This window comes from Anopheles aquasalis, chromosome 2 (assembly GCF_943734665.1).
Source record: "Anopheles aquasalis chromosome 2, idAnoAquaMG_Q_19, whole genome shotgun sequence".
NCBI lineage: Eukaryota > Metazoa > Arthropoda > Insecta > Diptera > Culicidae > Anopheles > Anopheles aquasalis.
In genome coordinates, this window is record NC_064877.1 from 36,830,001 (window position 1) to 36,848,490 (window position 18,490).

The following is an 18,490-nucleotide window of genomic DNA, read 5'->3' on the forward strand; positions in this document are numbered from 1 at the left end:
CATACAAACCTCACAGTCCGTAGAAACAACCTAAAGGATCATCCACTCGCCCGAAAAAAAGCACAAAGCCAACAGGTTTAAAGATAGTTTTACGTATTCGAATATATTTTGTACTCAAGAAGATCCATTCCACTAGTTACATGCGTTCCAAGGTACAGTTTGAATATTTAAAAAACAAGCTCGCAAATCCTATATTACACTCCCTCCCCGTCGGCATTCGCTACGTCTAGTGGTAAAATGGCTACGATGCACTATATGCAGCATCGCGCATCCGTCCTCCGGTATGTACAACTCGATGGAACACCGGGGTCTGCCCCCCCGGCTCGGTTAATGTCTCGTGGCAAAACCAACTCCTGGCACCTTCAACCGACTGGCCGTGTACGAGCCACCGGGGAGTGGTACACCCGGAGGCGGCAGTGGCGGTGGTTTCCTAACTCCCGGTGTGTTATGCGTGTATCCGTTGTGTGGCCGGAACCACCGTGGTGGCGTCGGTGGCCTCCTGTATCCTCCCGCGGGCACCGAGACCGGAATCGGTTGCGGCAGCTTTCCGGCGATTCCTGGCTTCTTCGGGCGCTGCGATGTTCCGGTGATGGACGGCGATAGGCCACCGGTGGTCGATGCCAGCTTCCAGGGCACGGCCAGTGTGTAGCGGTACGGTGGCACCTTTTTCCTGAACTCTGTAACACAAGTCAAGTCAAGGGAAGTCGGTTACCGGTCAGTGGTCAGTACGCTTGTCGCGGTCTGTTGTAACAACTCTCTGCTGGTCTCAGGCATTCATTTACAGGTCACTCGCACTCCTCCTCACTCGTTTTCCGTGTTCTGTACAAGTTCAAGTGGTCCGGTGGTCCGGCAAGTTGTTAATGTTCGCGCACCTCGCTCGATCGAGATTTGCAGGGCGGAACTCGTCTATAATATGCCGCTTGATCAGCTGTGTACTGGTGGCCACCGGTGTGCAATATGGTACAAATGTGGTCGTTCCGCAGCTAAAACCAAGCCGCGCCCTGTCGCTCTGTACACATTGTTTCGCCACCAGCGCCACCTGCGCCACCTGCGCTACTACATCACGAGCCACAATGTCAGCATGTGGTCAGTGGCACCGGGCAGCAAGGCGCGATTCGCGATCGCGGGAGGTCGCGCCACGATTACACAACGCCAATTCAATCAATCAGCCTACCACCGACCAAAGAGAGCCCCAGCGAGTAGCTCTTCGAAGAAGGTCTTCTCGGTCGGCCGGCAGAAAGCAGCAAAAATCTGCATAGGACACAAGACACGGGTCTGTCCAGTACCATGAAGAAGAGGCGAGGGTAGGTCGAGTAATAAATGGACGGTATGGTGGTAGATCGGAGCCGAAGGTCGCTTGAGTTCAGCGGAGGGGCGCGGAGATCCGGGGGTGTATATGTTATTAGCGTCACTTGGGTGTCAGTTGACAGGTCCGCGGAGTCAATCGATGGACCAGCCACAAGCAGGCTAATGTGGTCTGCTGGACGGTGGTATGCCAGGATGAAAGGAAGGAGTTCAGATCCCCCGCACACCGGGGCAATGTGCCAACCGCAAACGCAAAGATTAGCTCTCCGGCGACGAGGAAGCTTACGATCGCGTTGGTGTCACGGGCCGGTGCGCACCCAGAAGTTCCTTCCTCGTGGGTCGCAGGTCGTTTGGGGCACCCATCGGTGTCAACCGTTGGTGAAGGAGAAGAGGTGAGAAGGGTAAAGGCAATCAACCAACATTGCGGTCGCAGTCTCGATCGAACAGCGGATTGCGAAACAAAAACCGACAACGGGAATCAAATGGTCACACAGGCCAGGGAGACCCAGAACCCCCTTCGTGTGTGAGGAAGGGAAACAGAGGGAGCGAGGGAGAGAGGGAGAGGGGAGTGAATCCGACCACCGAGAAGTAGGAGAGTACGTTAAGAGCCGCCATCGCCGCCGCCGCTTGGGTTCCGTTGTATGCTCTGCACTACAGCTATGCGACCTTCAAAGGCGACCGTTTGGAATGCAAACCGCCGTCGCTGCCACCACCAAAAAGGCCGCAGAGTTCTTCGTCCGTTCCGGCATCGAACAGTCAAACGCTGTGGCTGTATGTCGGTCGATTGGTCTCGATCCGCTTTTATGGTTTCAATTTCTGCGATCGAATCGCAGTTGCCATCGACACTGGCTGGCAGGCTGGCGGTTGCTATGGAGAGCATGAAACCAGCCAGAACCAGAATTGGACCCCATTCCAATTGCAACCACTGGCCAAACAGGAAGCGAAAGAACCAAAGTATCGTGCGTTCCTTGCGAGTGTGGCCGTACCACTCTAATGATAGTTGCTAACCAGAACTTCGCGTTTGGAAGAAAAAAACCGGGGAAATCTCTAATCATCGGTCTTCGAAATGTCGGTCGGCCCACCACCGTTCACCAGTGCCCACCGGACGGAAAGGGTGGTCTGGAAGTAGTAGGGAATTAATTGAACTGCCCAGTGCCACCTGTTGCTGACGCTGTTGCTGATGTTGCTCCTGATGTTGCTATTTGAAAATCGATTACGAACACGCACGTGCACACACAACCAATCACCCACACACACGCATGCAAAAACAAAACCACTAGTGCTAAATCAGTAAAGGCAGAAGGCTGTAGGCAAAACTGTCTTAAATGTCATCTGTACAATAATTTATTAAGTTACCAATTAATCGCTACAAACTATCGTACACAGTAGAGTAACGAAAGACCGGATTCCTCCCCGCCAGGGGAGAGGGGGAACCGGCTACACACTTTCCTCCCCCGCATGCGATCTCTACCAGGTGATCCGCTCGTTCTCTCTCATTTTCACTCCCAGGATCGTTTGTACAAGAAAAGGGGGGGGGGATGTTGGCATAATATGGTACAGAGGCGTGTTGCTTGGATGTTTCCACGTGCTTAAGGGGTTGTCATTCTTTATACAGGGTGTTCACGCCACGGAAACGCACTCGCTACATCGTTTGTACACGTGCCGGTGTTTGTGTTTTAGTTTGTTTTTCGGGGAACAGTGTATTAGGAACTGGGATGGGACATTAGGTTTCGGGATAGGGCGGGGAATAGGGGATAGGACTGTACAGGGGATGCACATTTTCATGGATGCAGGCACCGCGCCATACTACTAATAAATATCGATCCTAGCTCGCTTACTTAATCTACCACACAGAGTGCCTGGATCGTGGAAGGACCTGAAAGTCCCACTCCTTCTTCTCTTGCGGCGGATCGAGTGCGTAGCACACATAATCATAGTCAAGTAACAGATTTATAGTAATCAAACTCAGGCGAGAAGATAGAGCCGAGCGAGAAACTCGCAGTCTCTGTCCTCTGTCGCACTGGGTTGGTGGATTTTGTTGTCAAAAAATTTGATATGGCATCAAATTCAAACACTTTCCATGTACGGCGATGCACCTAAACGTATACTAAACGAGACGTGACCGGGTGTGGGCCCGGTGTTTCCGTTCGGTGCCGTCGTCTTCTAACTTCCTAACTTCCGACCAAATCTCATCGGATCGTGGCCGGTGCTCTGTGTACTATCGTGTGTCTGTGCTGTGCTGGTCTGGTCTGAGCTGGTGACTACTATGTGACTGCCGCTAGTGGCGGCCATGTGCTACTTAGTGGTGCTTGCAACCGGTGCTGGCGCAGATGCGGAAACCTCCTCCCTGTGTGTCGCATTGGCCTAGTGATCTTGAAAATGTGTGACGTACTGTAGCGGTAGGGGAAGGGGTGAGGGGATTGGGGAATGGGGAATTCGGGTCAGCTCGTCGGTGGGCTGATCGGTGAGCCGCTGTTGGATTTACCCGTGTAATTGTGAGTGTCAATGTGTTGTGGTGTTGGGTCATTGTGTATATAGTAGTGACTTAGAAGTATCGCAAGTTTCTGTACAGCGCATTCGCATCTGCAACGGGAAGAAACGAGGGTGGTGGGAAGGTTGGAAGAAGGTTGATATGTACACTCTTGCAGTTGGTGCTAGTTGGAGTATCGTAGTGGCGTAATCGGTGTTATGCGCATCTAAAGAACACTTCTCCACGGTTAGTCACACAGAAGGCTTCTGGTACAGGTTCTCTAGTACCACCACCGTGCGGCCTGGGGTCGACCCATTACGCTGCTGGTCGTCGATCTTCTACGGCGGTTCCAGACATCCCCCGGTTTAAGATTAACATCACATCCGGTGCACTCTTTCTCCCTCTGGGCTGGTGTTCAGGTAGGATCAGGAGATCAGGTGGGAAGTTGGTAGGATTCAGGAGGTTGAGGAAGGGTTTGGGTTTGGATTGGGTTGGCCACTGGTTCGTGCGAAGTTAGTAGAAATCTGCATGGAACGGTAACAGTTTGAGCGATCAATCAGTTGAGTCTGCGACGATGCCCGCCCCTTCGGATTAGCGGTGGTAGTAGAAGCAACACGGCCGAGACACGGCGATTAGCTAGATTGTTTGATTAAGCGCCGAAGGGTTAGGAGAAGGGAGCAGAGCTCCTCACCCGGGGGGCCACATAATGAGCCGCATATTTACAAGCATTCTTCTCCCATGTTGTTTGTTTTTGTTTTTTTCCCCCGTTGAATTCCATTCGATCTGCATGCGATTAGGGTCGCGCCTCGCGCTCGATTCTAGCTCATTAGTCGGTAGGGAGGTTCGGCATTCTCAGCCAGCCAGCCAGCCAGCCAGCCAACCAGCAACCGTGACGTGATATGTACATTGTGTGGCACACCGTGGCATCTCGCTAGTAGCAAATGTTGAATGAGGCTGGCCTGACAATCTTTCCTCGGCGCAAACAGCACCGAGAGGGGGTCACTGCCATTCTCACGGTTATTTTTTTTTTCGGGTGGAAGACGCACGTGTTAGGTCGCGTAGCAGAAGTAGTAGTAGTTGAGTAAAGCGAGAGATTATTAGCGAGCGATAGTAAGACGCATAGGCGTGACCGTTAAGAGGATGAACTCGTTGTGTTGTAAACACTCCAAACAGGTGGCGGTGGTGGTCAGTGGTCAGCCGGAGTTAGTGAGAGTTAGCTCATGCACAGCCCGGGGGAGGGTAGTAGTTAGATTGCCCGTATCGCCAATTCATTCATGCATCAGTCTTACTCTGGGGCGTGTTCGGGGGCACGAAACCGTATCCGGAAGCACCGACGATCACTCCGCTCGACTCAACCGGAGCATCGGCCGGGGCAGGCGGGAACACAACTGGTCCTGCAGAAAGGAGAAGGGAAACAGAAAGCACAAACAACGCGCGATTACCATCGTGAGCTCCGAGTAACGATCGCATCAGACTCCTACTCCAGTGCCATATAACACCCCCAAAAACGGTTCCGAAAGGCACACCAAAGGCATGGCGCCACCTACCACAATACAACTAACACAAAAACAACTAACAACCCCTCAACCTAACGCGCCACAACGCAAATGTCAACTAACCGCAGACCGTTACAGCTAACCCATAATTTGGTGCCCCCCCCCCCCCTTAAGGGACCGCCCTGTACTCCCGTGAGAGTGAATTCCAACATTCCGTACTGTTTTGGCTACATCTCCAGTCCTTCTACCTCGCCGTGGAGCAACCTTACCGAAAAAAAATGTCACACTCAAACAACAAACTAGGAAATGCTAATACTTTGCTTGCCAGCAACCTCCCTTACTGGCTCTGGATTCGTGCTGCTTGATCATCAGCACCTCGGGCAGCAATCGCGGTGGATCATCATATCGTCACTCACCCCGGTTGTTCCCACTGGCACCCCGCACTGTCCCCCTAGTTCGCTAATTGCTACAGTACAAACACCACCACTCACCTCGGTTCTGTCTTGGATCTCTGATACCAGCGTTCAAACTACCTGACAAATCCTGTCCACCGAAGGCCGTCGGACCACCGAAGTCACCGGTCAGCGAGGCCAGCCCGAACTGGGTCGTCTGTGGGAATCCGAAGCGCTGTGCCGCGACGGTGGCTACGGTCAGGACGAAGGCGAAGAACACCGCGAACTGTGTATGCGGAGAGAAAAGAAGGGATTAGCGATTAGGATACGTGATGACGATCAGATTAAAATCAAAGATGGTGGCCAATAGCGATTTGTTTGTGTTGTGCTGAGTAGCTAGTTCCCTGCTGCTTCTTCTTTTATGCGCCACTCCATGCTGGAAGCCAGAAGACCGCACCCAGAATGGAAATGAGAACACAGCTTCCTTCTAACTTGATCGCACACCGCACAGCAAGCCCGGTAGCCGTTATAACGTTAATGCGGTACCCCCTGGTGCGCGTGGCAAAGCAACGGAATGCTTTGCCGCAGATGATCGAATCGAACGGAGATCGTCGAAAACCACGAAGCACTCGTGCTGACGTGCTCCACATTATTATGATCAATTTGCTGGCAAATCAATCCTCCAAAAACCCGAGACCATTTCGATTCCAATTCCGATCACCCGCTGATGCCGGCGATGAAGAAACCATTTAATTAAAGAATCTAGTTTCACGGCTTCAGACAGACGGGTCGTCATCGTGAGTTCGTTAGCGAGAAGCATCACCCTTACCACGCGCCACCCCGTTTGCCGATGCGAAACGGATGATTAACGAATTCGATCGCTTGTTTATGATCATGGCCACTGGCATCCCCCGCTCCGGGACGAGACGAGACAAATGGTTGCCGTTGTGGCGGCCCTGGAGGTGGTGGACGATGCGCGGTGGAGTGCTTTTCAACTTTTCCTTTCATTTGCATACGCGATGAACCACCCCAAACCAGCCTAATGTGCGATTGTGTGTTTTGTTGCTCTTGTCGAACTTTCTTCGCAGCATAACGTCCCGTTTGTTGTCGATGACATAAAACCACTACGCGCCCGCCACCGGTGGCCACAAAAGATGCAGACAATCGCAGCCCTGGCTAATCCAGTCTGCGATTGTCTGCATCTGTGACGGCCGGCCGTACCGGTTCGCAATGCGGCCACGTTGAAACAATCGCGCCTCGACGGACCAGCCGCACAGATGAGCATAAACAAGAGCATAAGAGTGATCAATGCTGATGCGAGCTGCTGCTGCTACTTGTGCCACTGCTGGCGAAACCGGGAATGCCGGGTGTCCTCGGTTCAGCTGTTATGTGCTCGCGATGCTTTCGCTGCCTTTCGGCCTCCACCCGGTAGCGGCCAAGCCAAGCGGATACGAGGAGGATCCGATCACAATGTTCCTGGGACCAGGCTGGAACTGGCCACTTCGCATCGCGTCGCTCATTAATCGATCAACCAGTTATCGCGCGGCACACGGTGACCGGGGCGCGAAAGCGAAAGTCCCATAAAGGCTTTAGCTCCTCGGCTCGGCCAGTTCCGGACACACCGACAGTGACGGTGACGGCGACGACCAGGCGCACGATGGGCGCGAAAGCAGCGACAGGCGTGCACTGTTTGCAAGAAACAAATAATAGCCGGGAAACGGTACGGCTTCCTCCTCGGCGAGTCGGCACTCGGTGTAACCGGTCCCCGGGGGTGGGGCGGAAGAGAAAGAGCGAACGCGCCACTTAGCAATCGCGTAAGATCAGCGGCCAGCAGTCCGGTTGTGTGTTACGCCTTCAGCTCCCCGCCTCAATCGCCATCGCTACCAACGTTCTGCTACCAACGGCGCTCTCATTATCTGATCCGCACTCTCCGACGATTTGGATTGCGATCTTGGCCTTTGGCTATCTTGGCCCGTACCCACCACAACGCACCTGGGAGGGAGGCAGAAAGTGAAGAAAACTCATCCATCGTGGTGCTAACCGGTGAACCGACACGGGCAAGCTAGAATGGGTAGTGGAACTTCGTGGAGCAGATTTCGGGCACCACCGGGCAAAGCACCGTTTGTTACCGAGTCGTGAGTAGAGCGCGCCAGCAACCGTGCGGTAGTGGGTGTCTGCACCAGATTTTTATGGCCACCAACGCTCCCCATTTTGCCGCGCTGGACTCCGTACCATGGAGCCGTACCGTTGACCTGGATTCGTTTTTAGCGAGCGTGCACCAATGGGTCTCGGGCGGGGGAGCAAGGCGCCAAGTACCGGGCACGAATTTGCGTACCAACGTCTGCGTACCACGTTTCGTGCGTTCTGATGCTGGAACGTAATTGGCGACGAGTCCGAGAACCGTGTTCGGGTGTTCAGTGCCTCCGGGAGATTTTGCCACTTTGGCCGCGACCTAATAAGGATTCGGGCGCCTGGCGCTGGCGCTGAATCATACAAACACACCACACCAATCGTGCACACCACAATGCGAGTACCATTTTTCCTGGGAGTCCAGTGCACCGTGGCCTGGGTTCCTTTCGTTTCGGCACTACTATCACTGCTGGCTGGCGGTACAGGGATTGGCAATTGCTGCTGCTACTGGCATTGGTGGCAGCGTTAGTTAGGGAGAGAGATTGCAACAAGCCGCACGTTACATAACACGAGAAGCGATTAAAAGACGACGAGTAGCTGGCTGTAGGAGTGAACCGACTGTCTCCTAATGCCCCCAGGATTCTATCAGCGAGTCGGGGCAACCGGGGGTGCTGCCCTGTTTCGCAACCTGCCTTGCCTGCCCTGGCCTGGTCTGCACGGTGGCCATTTGTGAAATCGCGCGCACATCATATCTGGGTTGTTTGTTGTGGTTCGTTCGATTGTGTTGCTGGGTCCCCGGTTGCCCACCCCCGGTCCGAATCTCTTTCTTTCTCTCACAGGTGGTCAGTGCAGCACACAGAGAGGACAGAGCATGGCGTCCGAAGAGGTGGTGGTAGTGCGGGATCAATTTGATCAAATTACGCTCGACCACCACCACCACCGCCACATCCATCGCCGCATCAGCATCGATCACAATGTATTGCGCCATACAACGGGTACATTTTGCAAACGGCCATTAACGGTGTCCATCTTGCCCACAGCTTACGCCTGCTCAACGGATCGCTGCCGACTCCGACCGAAACCGGGCGCCATCAGCCCCCGCCGGCTCCTTTTGTTTTGTCTCATTTCCGTATCCCTTAACATCTTCTTCAGCATCTCGGCACCGTCACCGGCCAGTTGTCGTTCTAATCGTGATCGAGCTGCCAACCGATCGCTGCGGCGGTTGACACTTTGACAGCTTACACCAGCAGTATGCGGCAGTAGTCGTGATCATTACACGGGAATCTCTTTCTCTCTCTCTCTCTCTCTATCTATCTTTTCTCCTCGATCGATCGATCGATTAATGATGGTGGGTCCTAATGTTACCCTGGTGCTGGGTGGTAGACCTTCCCGAGACTCTTACACTCTGAACCGTGCCAGTACGTCACTCAAGTACGTTGCATAATGCTGGTTCCACTGGCGAATTCCACTGCTGCAGAGTCTGGCAGTCTGGCAGTCTGGCATCAGACAACCATCACGTTCGATCACGCCAGTTCTGGAGGCAGCCACCGGATTCTCTCTCTCTCCCCCTCTCTGTGTGTCACCAAACGATGTCCAGCGAGAATCTTTTGTCATTTGGCCTACCGTGGGGGCTCGGTTAATTATAACATTCCGATGTCGCGACTGATTAATGATTCAATCCGATACGATCCGGTGCTCCGATGATCGGTGTATTCGACCCACTTTCGGGACCCACTGGACCTGACGGTATGGACGCAATCTTTGGCCGGGATAGCATGCCCCAGTGACAGGGGCTAGTGAGGAGACGCTCGTAACCTTGGAGCCTTGGTGCTTGGTAGTGCTTGGAACGGAAACGGAGGTTAGCCGCAGCAGCTCCGAGTGGGCTCCGATTGGCCGGAATTTATTGAAGCACTCCGCGAGTTTGCACACCTTCAGGCCAGCGTGGCCAAGGTGCCGTGGTACGCGATCTATTTATTGCCTCCCTCCGGCGCGCTCGCCAATGGCCAATAACTCATCTCTCTCTCGTCTCCCATCGCCATCACACACGTCAAGGGGGCATGGAAAGGGAATTACGGTGGACCGGAGCGTCCGTCGTTAATAGAGAGCCCCCCGGGCTCCTAATGCTGCTGCTGCTGCTACTGGACGATGTTAATCCATGGCCACAACAACAACAACGGTGCGGTGAACATGAGATCGTCAAACATTCAAACCCAGCGGTGGTGAGGGGACCTCTCGATCGATTGGGGGAGGCCGGATTGTGTAACGCCATCGCTGCATCGTAAATGTGTCCCCAACGACGTCAACGACGCTGACGATGACGACGACGAGTGCCTTCGAGCGACGATCGTAGTCGGCGTAGTAACCAAACTGATTTGTTTACAGTGCGTAGTCGGCCCCTCCAAGTGTGTGCGAATTTGACCGAGACACATCCGTGCCGGGGCTTTCATGGTTTGGCCACGGGTTTGCGTTCCTTCCTGTCGCCGCTCTGGCATCTGTTTTCCATATCTTTACGCTCGCCGTGGCGCCTTCGACCTCCTTGACAACTACGAAGATCACTTCTCGCCGGCCACAGTTGACCAATGGCGGTGACAGGTTGTCAACGATTCGGTGCCGCTGCTGCTGCTGCTGCTGCTGCTGCTGCTGCTGACGTCCATTATTATTATACATTCGAGATGGAGCGCAGAGAAGGGTGTGCCGTGGCCAATTTGAGGTTTGCCAATTGTCACACCACGGTTCAAACACATGCAGGGAGGCGATCAGTGTGAATACTAACGCTCCGCTCCAGCACTGCTCCAGTTGGGGAAAGGGGTGCCGAGTCCGAAAGCGAAAAAAAAACCGCCGAATGAGCCCGGTTTGCTTCACGAACCCGTACCAGCGACCGCACCTCACCACGATGCCATTTTCCCAGCCGCACAACACCCCGAGTGTAATGCATTTTAATTGGCCTCCACATGGCACACCCGTCGTCGTCGTCATCGTCGTCCGATTGCCAAATGCGCCGTTTTGCGGGAACCAAACAACCGGACCGGTGTCGCCAAGCGCTCGGTTCGGCAAACTTGACCCACAAATGGCCGGCTAGCCAGTCAGGTCTAGGTGGTGGTTGGTCACACTCCAAGACGATATGACGAGCACTATTTGGCTACGATTTACGATCGATCGTGGCCACAATCCGCCCCACCAACAGCACCAGCAGCATCATGTTGCTTCTTCTGCTTGATCGCTTGAGACGAAACATGGTGGTACGACGGCGGGGAGTGGGCCAAGCGGTAGTATCGCGCTTGACACCTCCCACACCAGGCCCGCCGATGCAGCACTGCGAGAGCCCTTACGAAATCCGGCCAATCCACGAACACACATCACAGCTCAACTGAGTGGAAACCTTGTCGCCGCTTGTCCACCGAAGGTCTCCAAAGCAAAGTCCGCCAAAGGGCCCTTCTCTGCTCCTCTGCTGCAGCTGCTTCAATCTTTCCGCTCGATTTCCAGCTGACGCACAAGCTGTTAACACTTTTCGATCGGTTTTAATGAAGCAGCAACGACGACCGACAACGAAGTCCGATGTACGAAAGTCAAGGATGCCACCGCATTCCGGCGAGTACTTGTCAGTGTCCACCCACCCACCCGCTAACCCACCCACTAACCCACCACTGCCACCGACGATCAAACTCGTGTTACGGAATGATCATTTATCAAAAAAGCAGAGAGGTTTTTAATTGTGCAGCGCGCGCGCGCGCGTTGTTTGTCTTCTGATTACTGACCTTCTCACCAGCGGCAGTTTGGTTTCGGTTCTTGTGTTTCGGTTCGCGTACCGTCTATTGCGTCATGACGCGCAGACCTACGGCGCTGTCCAACCCGTTTTTTGTCCATTAATTGTGTCCACCTCCGTTTTCAACGGTTGTCGGAGTTCGAATCCACAGAACGCTAGCGCGCTCACGCTGGAATGCAAAACGTCCGGGTTCTGGGGCCAGGTGGCCAGCAAAAGCCGGGTGGGGGGGGGGGGGGGTCCTTGAGCGATACACTTGCCGCCGTACCAGCGCCGGAATCCGTCATTAAAAGGTGCGCGCTTGTTGCGGCCCTGGGAGCCAGCTGCAGCTGCCTACCGGGCTAGCTAGCTAGCTGGCTGGCTAGACTGGCTAGGTAATTACGTGGCGTGGCCGCTCCAAAAACACTTTAATCCATCGGCGACGGGTAGAGTGAACGGGTTGCCACGTCAGCAGTCACACGTCATAACAGGATGGATCACAGTAGGCTTCAATCAGACTAATCACACCCGGAATCAAGTAGCAACCGGTGCAGCCGGTGCAACAATCCAGATATCGAAAGGAGGCGAGTTTCCAGCTTTGCTTTCCCTCAACCGGCTTGCTGCTGTTGCCGATCGGATCTGAATTCGCTTCTCTTTGATTAAGAAATTGCGTGCACATGCGTACACACTGCTGCTGCGTGCATTCCAGCAAGTTACTTACAGAACTCAACCGAAGGTGAAGGACGGTAGTGCAAAATGATACCGGAACGAGACACGCCACGAGAGAAGGCACAGTTACATCATGCGATACGATCGAGGTGGAAACGACCGACCACAAAGCGCCGAGAACCGAAAGAAACGCGTGTACGCGGCCATAAATTATAGGGCCACAGAGTGGTATCCGTCGCATGTTCCCGCCGAAAAATTGGTCCGAGGGCAGGAAACCATAAACCACTGCGCGCTGCGGCCGCGGCCGAGCCGGTGACGCCATGGGACTAGGTAACTGGGACACGGTCGCCACCACAGCACCGACCGCAATCCGTCGGTGCGCGTGATCAGGTTTTAATTGCTTCTTCTGGCGCCACTGATCGCCCCCAAATCAATGGCGATTGCCGCCACGAGCGCGCTACGACACGCGACACCATGTATTGTCCACGACGGAGGACGGCCTCCAAGATTTGCAAATCCATCGTATCGTGGACAGCGACGCACTGGTACATCGGTGCGTGTCCGTGAAAGTGAAGGAATGTTGACGAGCGCATGTTACGTGAATTATGAGCCAAAGGAATTCGACCAGCGTCCCGGACCAGTAACTGGTGAGGAACATAATTTCCTGTCCTACCCTCGCCGGTGCCGCTGGCCATCCGGTGGTGGGCAGGAAAGTTGTGCAAATCAACCAAAGGGCCGTCAATGGTCGCGTTATGATCGCGCATGTCTGTGTTTACGGAAGCTGTTAGCTCACATCCGAAACGATCTTCTCAACAATCTTGGTGCCCGTGCAGCCGAACAGGTGGCTGCACGGACGGACCTTACGGACTGAACGCTAAAATTGAACGCAAAATGATGATCGCGAGCATGTCATGCGAACGGATCAGTGCCTCGGATAAACGGTTTGGTATTTGTGGCCACGAGTCCTCCTCATTCCTTACCGGTTACCGGCCACAATGGCCACCGTTGTGTGCGGCAGCAGCTCATAGCTTCATGCTATAACACAATGTATGCCACGAACCCGGGTTCGTCGCTTACCACGCCAAGTCGTTTGTTTCAAGTCATTTCGCTGGCGTGCGGACGCGCGCACGTGCTCATCATCACGCGTGCATTCGTATCGTGCACTCGTGCATGGCACGGAGCCATCGGAGTTCGGTGCTAATTTGGAGCAATTCCTTTTTATGCTTTCCTCCCTTTGAAAAACACTCGAAAAAAATAACAATGCCAAACGTGCTTTCGGCGAACGATTTGAACGGTGATTGGAGCGATGATAATGTGCCAAGGGGTTTGGGGGGGGAACTGTTACGCGACGCGTTCCATTTCAGTGCCAGTGTGCGGTTCACTCGCCCGTTCGTCGTGACATGATGGCGGCGCTTCCGTTCTGGTGACCTAGTCGAGCTGGCCCATCACATAACCCATCATCTGCGACGCCGGGGCGGTACCGTGTGCCTCTTACCACCCAATCATCCGCTGACCTTGCGATCGGTGCGCTGGAACGAATGGCCACGGTATCGGCCACAAACGTGAGATCCGATCAGATTCACGTAACAGGCACATAAATGATTCGCGCGATGTTGGCGCGTCTGGGTGCGTCCCAATCAAAAGGGAAAAATCAATGTCAATGACGCGCACCCATCAGGCGGCCGCCCGTCTCCTTAGTGTCCGCTTCTGCTGCCAGCTGTCAGCCGCCAGCCGTCTGTCTGTCTGGCGCTTTCGGTCATATAATGAAACGGAGCGCTTCTCGATCATCGTCTCATGATGTGAATGTGTGCCCCATCGTTGACCTCCATTTCGAACTTGGCCGGAATGTGGTGGTGGCGCCCACCACCCCTTTTGACCTTCGGTGTGGCACCTGAAAGGCCATCACCGGGGCGGTCCGGCCGACCGGCCTCACTGATTCCATAATGACAATTAACGGCTCACTCTCGGTTTTCGATTTGATGCGTTCTTCTCTTTTTTCTTTCATCTTCGTTTTCGTTTTCTGTTTCCCTTTCCTTCCTTCCTTCCTTCCTTCCTGCCTTGCGTGACTCATCTCGTCACTCTCCCCTGCGAGCCATGACGGCGCCACTGCGAGCGAGAGGTTAAAGCGCCGCTGATTGCTGATCGTTTCCTCGCTGATCTCTCGCACACAGCGACTTGTCTGACCGATATGGTCCGGTTGGTAAAGGTCGGGGTAGCAGAGAGGTAGAGGAAGGAAGAGGAGGACGAGTTTTCAAGCCGCGAACAGCACGCCGCGTCCGTTTTGCTGCGTGAAAAAGGGAAATCTGCTTCGAGGAACGAGCGGCGGAGCATGGAACGGGCGACGCAGTTTTGTTGCCCTCCCGAAACCGGTTGGAACTGGTGCGATGGTGCTGGTGGCATCTCGGAGCGAAGCCCCCCCCCCCCCCCCCCCCCCAATACCTCCACGCTAGTGCCACCTGGAATGTAGTTGGTGTGGAAAATGAATGGAAAATGGAAGTCCACCAGCTGGCCAGCGGCTCTTTCTCTCTCTCTCTCTCTCTCTTTCGCTTCATCGTCACTCGTTTGTTCCTTGATTTCCTTAATCTTTTTTTATTTTTTTGGTTTGTTATTTTGAGCTTCATTCGTTTATCATAAACGATTTGTGCTATTTATGGGGCTCTACGCATCGATGCTGGAATGGCATCTGATGGTGGTGGTGGTGGTGGTGGTGTTACCGGACTCTTCCGCCAATCAGCCATTCGAAAGCGAATTCGAAGCGACTGCGAACGCCGATCGGACTGGAGCGCGTTCGATCCGAAATCAGAGAAAACCAAGCGAGCTCCAGAGGATCCCGCCACTAAATATGCTTATTAGTTGCCGATTAATCATAAATGTTGACACCAGTGGTGCCACCGTGAAATATGCGACCACTGCCTGGTCCACTGATGAAATGGAACCAACAATATAAAGCAACAGGTTATCGCAATCAGAGAAACAGGCTCGCAAGCGGCCAAAAAGCGATCACGGTTGGGATTAGAAATTGGCTGACAGTTCGCGGTCGCGTCGGAGCGCTGATCAAGATCGAATCACACTCTAGCTGATGCTGATAACCTTGGTGCGATAGTGCGTGGTGCGAACTGCCATTGCCATTATTAACACGCTTCAGCTTTAGGTGCAATTTGGACGGCAGTAAACCACTCAGGGTGGTCCCCGACGGTCAACCGGATCATCGCGTTATTGTTGACGAGAGACAGAAGAGAACCTGAACCTGAACCTGATCACAAGAGAAACAGTTTTTTTTCGGTAAACTTTAAACAATTGTAAAATGCTAAACAAGAGCCTGGGCCAGCCCGGCGAGACCTTGGCATCTACTGCTCATTAATCCATTTACTATCAGCGAGAGCAACAAGGTGGCCTTCCGATGCTAGCCGATAATCGCGGCAACGGCCACCCATTTCCACGAAGGCGCCACCGGAACAATCGATAATCGGTACCACGTTCCAGGCCAATCTCTGGGAAGCAACGTCCATGATCATGATGATGATGATGATGATGAACATGTTACTATCCGGCAACAAACCATTTGCCCCCGCCTACCCCTTGGCGGTCTAGAAATGTGGGGAGAAGGCGCCACCGAGAGAGACAGAGAGAGAGAGAGGTCAGTGCCGGTGGCGCCACAATGCCATGCCCCCCGGAAGAAGATGATGAGCCGAGCCGAGATGCTGGTGCGTGCTGGATCGAAAAACTCCTGCCAATCATTCAATTTCCACCCATTCTCCTCCCATTGACGCCACACTCGACACGAACCGCACGTCTAATGTGTGAAGGGCAACTGATTGAACGGCCAACGCTGAGGTGGTGGTAGGTGAGTTTTTTTTTTTGGCTAATGGGCACCTCTTTCATGTTTCGATTATGACTCGGAGCAAGCATAGGCAATTCATAGGTGGAGAGGAAGCCAAAACGAAGCCAGGGTGGCCTCGAACCTCGGAGCAAGCTTTTCACCAGCAACAACAAAAAAAAAACAGCGCCGCCAAGCTTTCGGTGGAGCATCATCTTCCCGCCAGACCGTTCACACATGCACAACCGCGCACGGAGCGCACCGAGCGCACGCAACCATCGATCGAGGGACCCCGACCAGGGACGGACCAGCACCGGAATCGGCACCGTTTATTGTTCCCTTTACTTTCCAAGCTTATTGCTTATCACTTTTTTTTTCTACTCCGAGTGCACACACAAACTTGATATCACTTCTTGAGAGCCACCATATCTCCTCTCGCCCAAGAGTCTGCTTAACACACTGGGCACCACACACCGGACTGGCGGACTGGCGGGATTAACTTACGAGATTCATTGTGATGTCGTTGGGTAATCGAACGGTGGCGAACGGACGGACGAATATCACAGTAACGGTTCCTGGTATCCTTGCACTTATCACTCGCACACCCGGAACAAAGGGGAGTTACTGTGAAAGGAGTTTGTGGGGTGGGGGGTGGTGGTGGGGGGGAAAGTAAAGGAAACTAGACTAGTGTCTGGTGGTGGATTGGATGGAAGGTGATCCTGGCCGTTGGAGCACTGAGCTTGGAATGGTTCAGCATTGGGCAGCGTGAAGTGATTTTATACATTCCACCAAAGAAACCACCGGCACCTCGCTCTCTCTCTCTCGCGGCGATCGATCGATCGTGCGCGATCCACGCGATCTGTGTTGGTTCCGCGATGAGCAAACGGTGGCGGAAAAGCGTGAGAGAGAACGATGAGTGAGACGAAGCTCGCTCACGCGAAACACGAGCACGTGCCGTTTCAGGGCCCCACCAGGGGATGCTGTGCTACCACTCGGCCGGGGGGGGAGGGTGGGGAGCAAACGAGTTTCTGCGAAAAATCAGGAAATGCGCCCGCAAGTGGGATTGGACGCTGTGAGTGAACGAGTAACGTGAGAGAGCATACGGTGAGAGGATGGAAGTGAGAAAGAGGACTCACGACGGTGGCGTACGTGACCGGTCGGCTTCGTTCTTTCGGGAAACCTTGAAAAGTTCTCGCGTAATCATTGGATGATCCAGAACCGTGCCATCGCCAGGGGGGGGAAAGGGGCGGGAAGGGACCTACTTTGCAGCCCCCAGGAAGTTGATTCGCGGGCACTCCAACGCGACTCACTCACACGAGAGCAAAATCATGCGCGGAATCGAGAGCCGATCTGCTGGTGGTTGCCATCGACGGGGTGGTGGGGGGATGTGACCTTGAAAAAACTATCAAACAGCACATTAGAACGGTGAACTGGCTGCTGACGATGCCGCGAGCGGTTTCGACGATTACGTGCCAGCTGGGGCTGACTGGCCGGGCAGCCTTAAACCCATTAAACACTAACCGATCACGATTGGCACGCGGCAATGCCGGAACGAACATTTTTCATCGACTCAATTAACACCCCATACACCTGGCAGGGCATTGAAGAGAATGAGAGAGAGAGAGAGAGAGAGAGAGAGAGAGAGAGAGAGAGAGAGACTTGGTACCTAAAGGGACTTCCCACCAATCATCTCGAGATCATCCGCGTTCCCACCGGCCACCGGCGCCCGCACGTTCGTCGTCTACTCAGCCGGCAATCATGGCTTTCATGGCTTAATCATCATCGGCCAACCATTTGGTTTTCCTATTCCCTTTTTCTCTCACTTTCATTTCACGAAAGCGAAATCTGGCCGCCACCATCTTGCGACTATAGCGAAGGGCGCACACATCAACAGCAATACGCAGATAACGCAGAGCGAGATGCGTAAAGCATAGCACACGTTTAACGCGCATCAATAAACTCCGAAAACTCGGTTCATCTCAAGGCTGATCCGGTGTTTTGATCTGGTAAAACATTGACACGGTGATTGATTTGTTATTCTGGAATTCTGCGTTGCTTCCTGTTTCCTTTCCGGTGTTAAACATTCGTGCATGACATGCCGGGAGATAAGTGCCGGTTTTTGGGAAACTGCGTATTGACGATAACATAATAAAAACCTCTGATGGAGCAAATGAGATCAGGAAGAGTGCTTAGAATGCTGAAGGTGAAGTAATTAGAGCATTTTATTTGCTGGTTGTCGATTTGTAATATGTTAATACAAACAACAATTGACGCACACGATGGAGATTTCAACGATCGATCGTCTAACGAACTCATTTAAGTCGCTCTGGTAGTTACGTGTGCAGCTTGAATTATTTATCAAGGTTTATTTACGTAATCTTATGCAAGCGAATAAATGAAACTCATTTGTGTATGAATGAATTAATCCAATAAAATGTGTAAAAATAGAAAAGAAAAGAGTCACAGAACCTG

The 18,490-nt window shown here is 53.4% G+C and overlaps 2 protein-coding genes across 3 annotated transcripts; both read right to left on the bottom strand.

The window, feature by feature from the left end:
• Positions 1–214: 214 nt before the first annotated feature.
• Positions 215–684, bottom strand: LOC126574747 (inverted formin-2-like; the record flags this gene model as incomplete). The annotated part of the gene is made up of 1 exon (XM_050235098.1): positions 215–684. A coding segment is annotated over one exon (357 nt), but the record flags the coding sequence as incomplete, so codon positions are not given.
• A 1,716-nt stretch (positions 685–2,400) lies between these two features.
• On the bottom strand, positions 2,401–16,753 carry LOC126570992 (uncharacterized). Of its 2 annotated transcripts, none has more exons than XM_050229176.1 (4): positions 16,523–16,753; positions 5,763–5,949; positions 5,065–5,169; positions 2,401–4,299 (listed from the first exon to the last, which is right to left on the bottom strand). In XM_050229176.1, the coding sequence occupies exons 1-4, from the start codon at positions 16,529–16,531 to the stop codon at positions 4,289–4,291; spliced, it is 312 nt and encodes a 103-aa protein (XP_050085133.1). In that variant the 5' UTR covers positions 16,532–16,753; the 3' UTR covers positions 2,401–4,288. The 2 variants fall into 2 exon arrangements, with proteins under 2 accessions (XP_050085133.1, XP_050085132.1); XM_050229175.1 differs by having other exon boundaries at positions 2,403–3,888.
• Positions 16,754–18,490: the final 1,737 nt, after the last annotated feature.

Excerpts from the sequence above, each read along its gene's own strand:
- LOC126570992 (XM_050229175.1), bottom strand. Across the intron at positions 5,170-5,762 it reads AGATCCAAGACAGAACCGAG|GACCAGTTGTGTTCCCGCCT; the intron begins GTGAGTGGTGGT and ends TCCTTTCTGCAG. Across the intron at positions 3,889-5,064 it reads GCCCCCGAACACGCCCCAGA|ATGCGAATGCGCTGTACAGA; the intron begins GTAAGACTGATG and ends TTCCCGTTGCAG.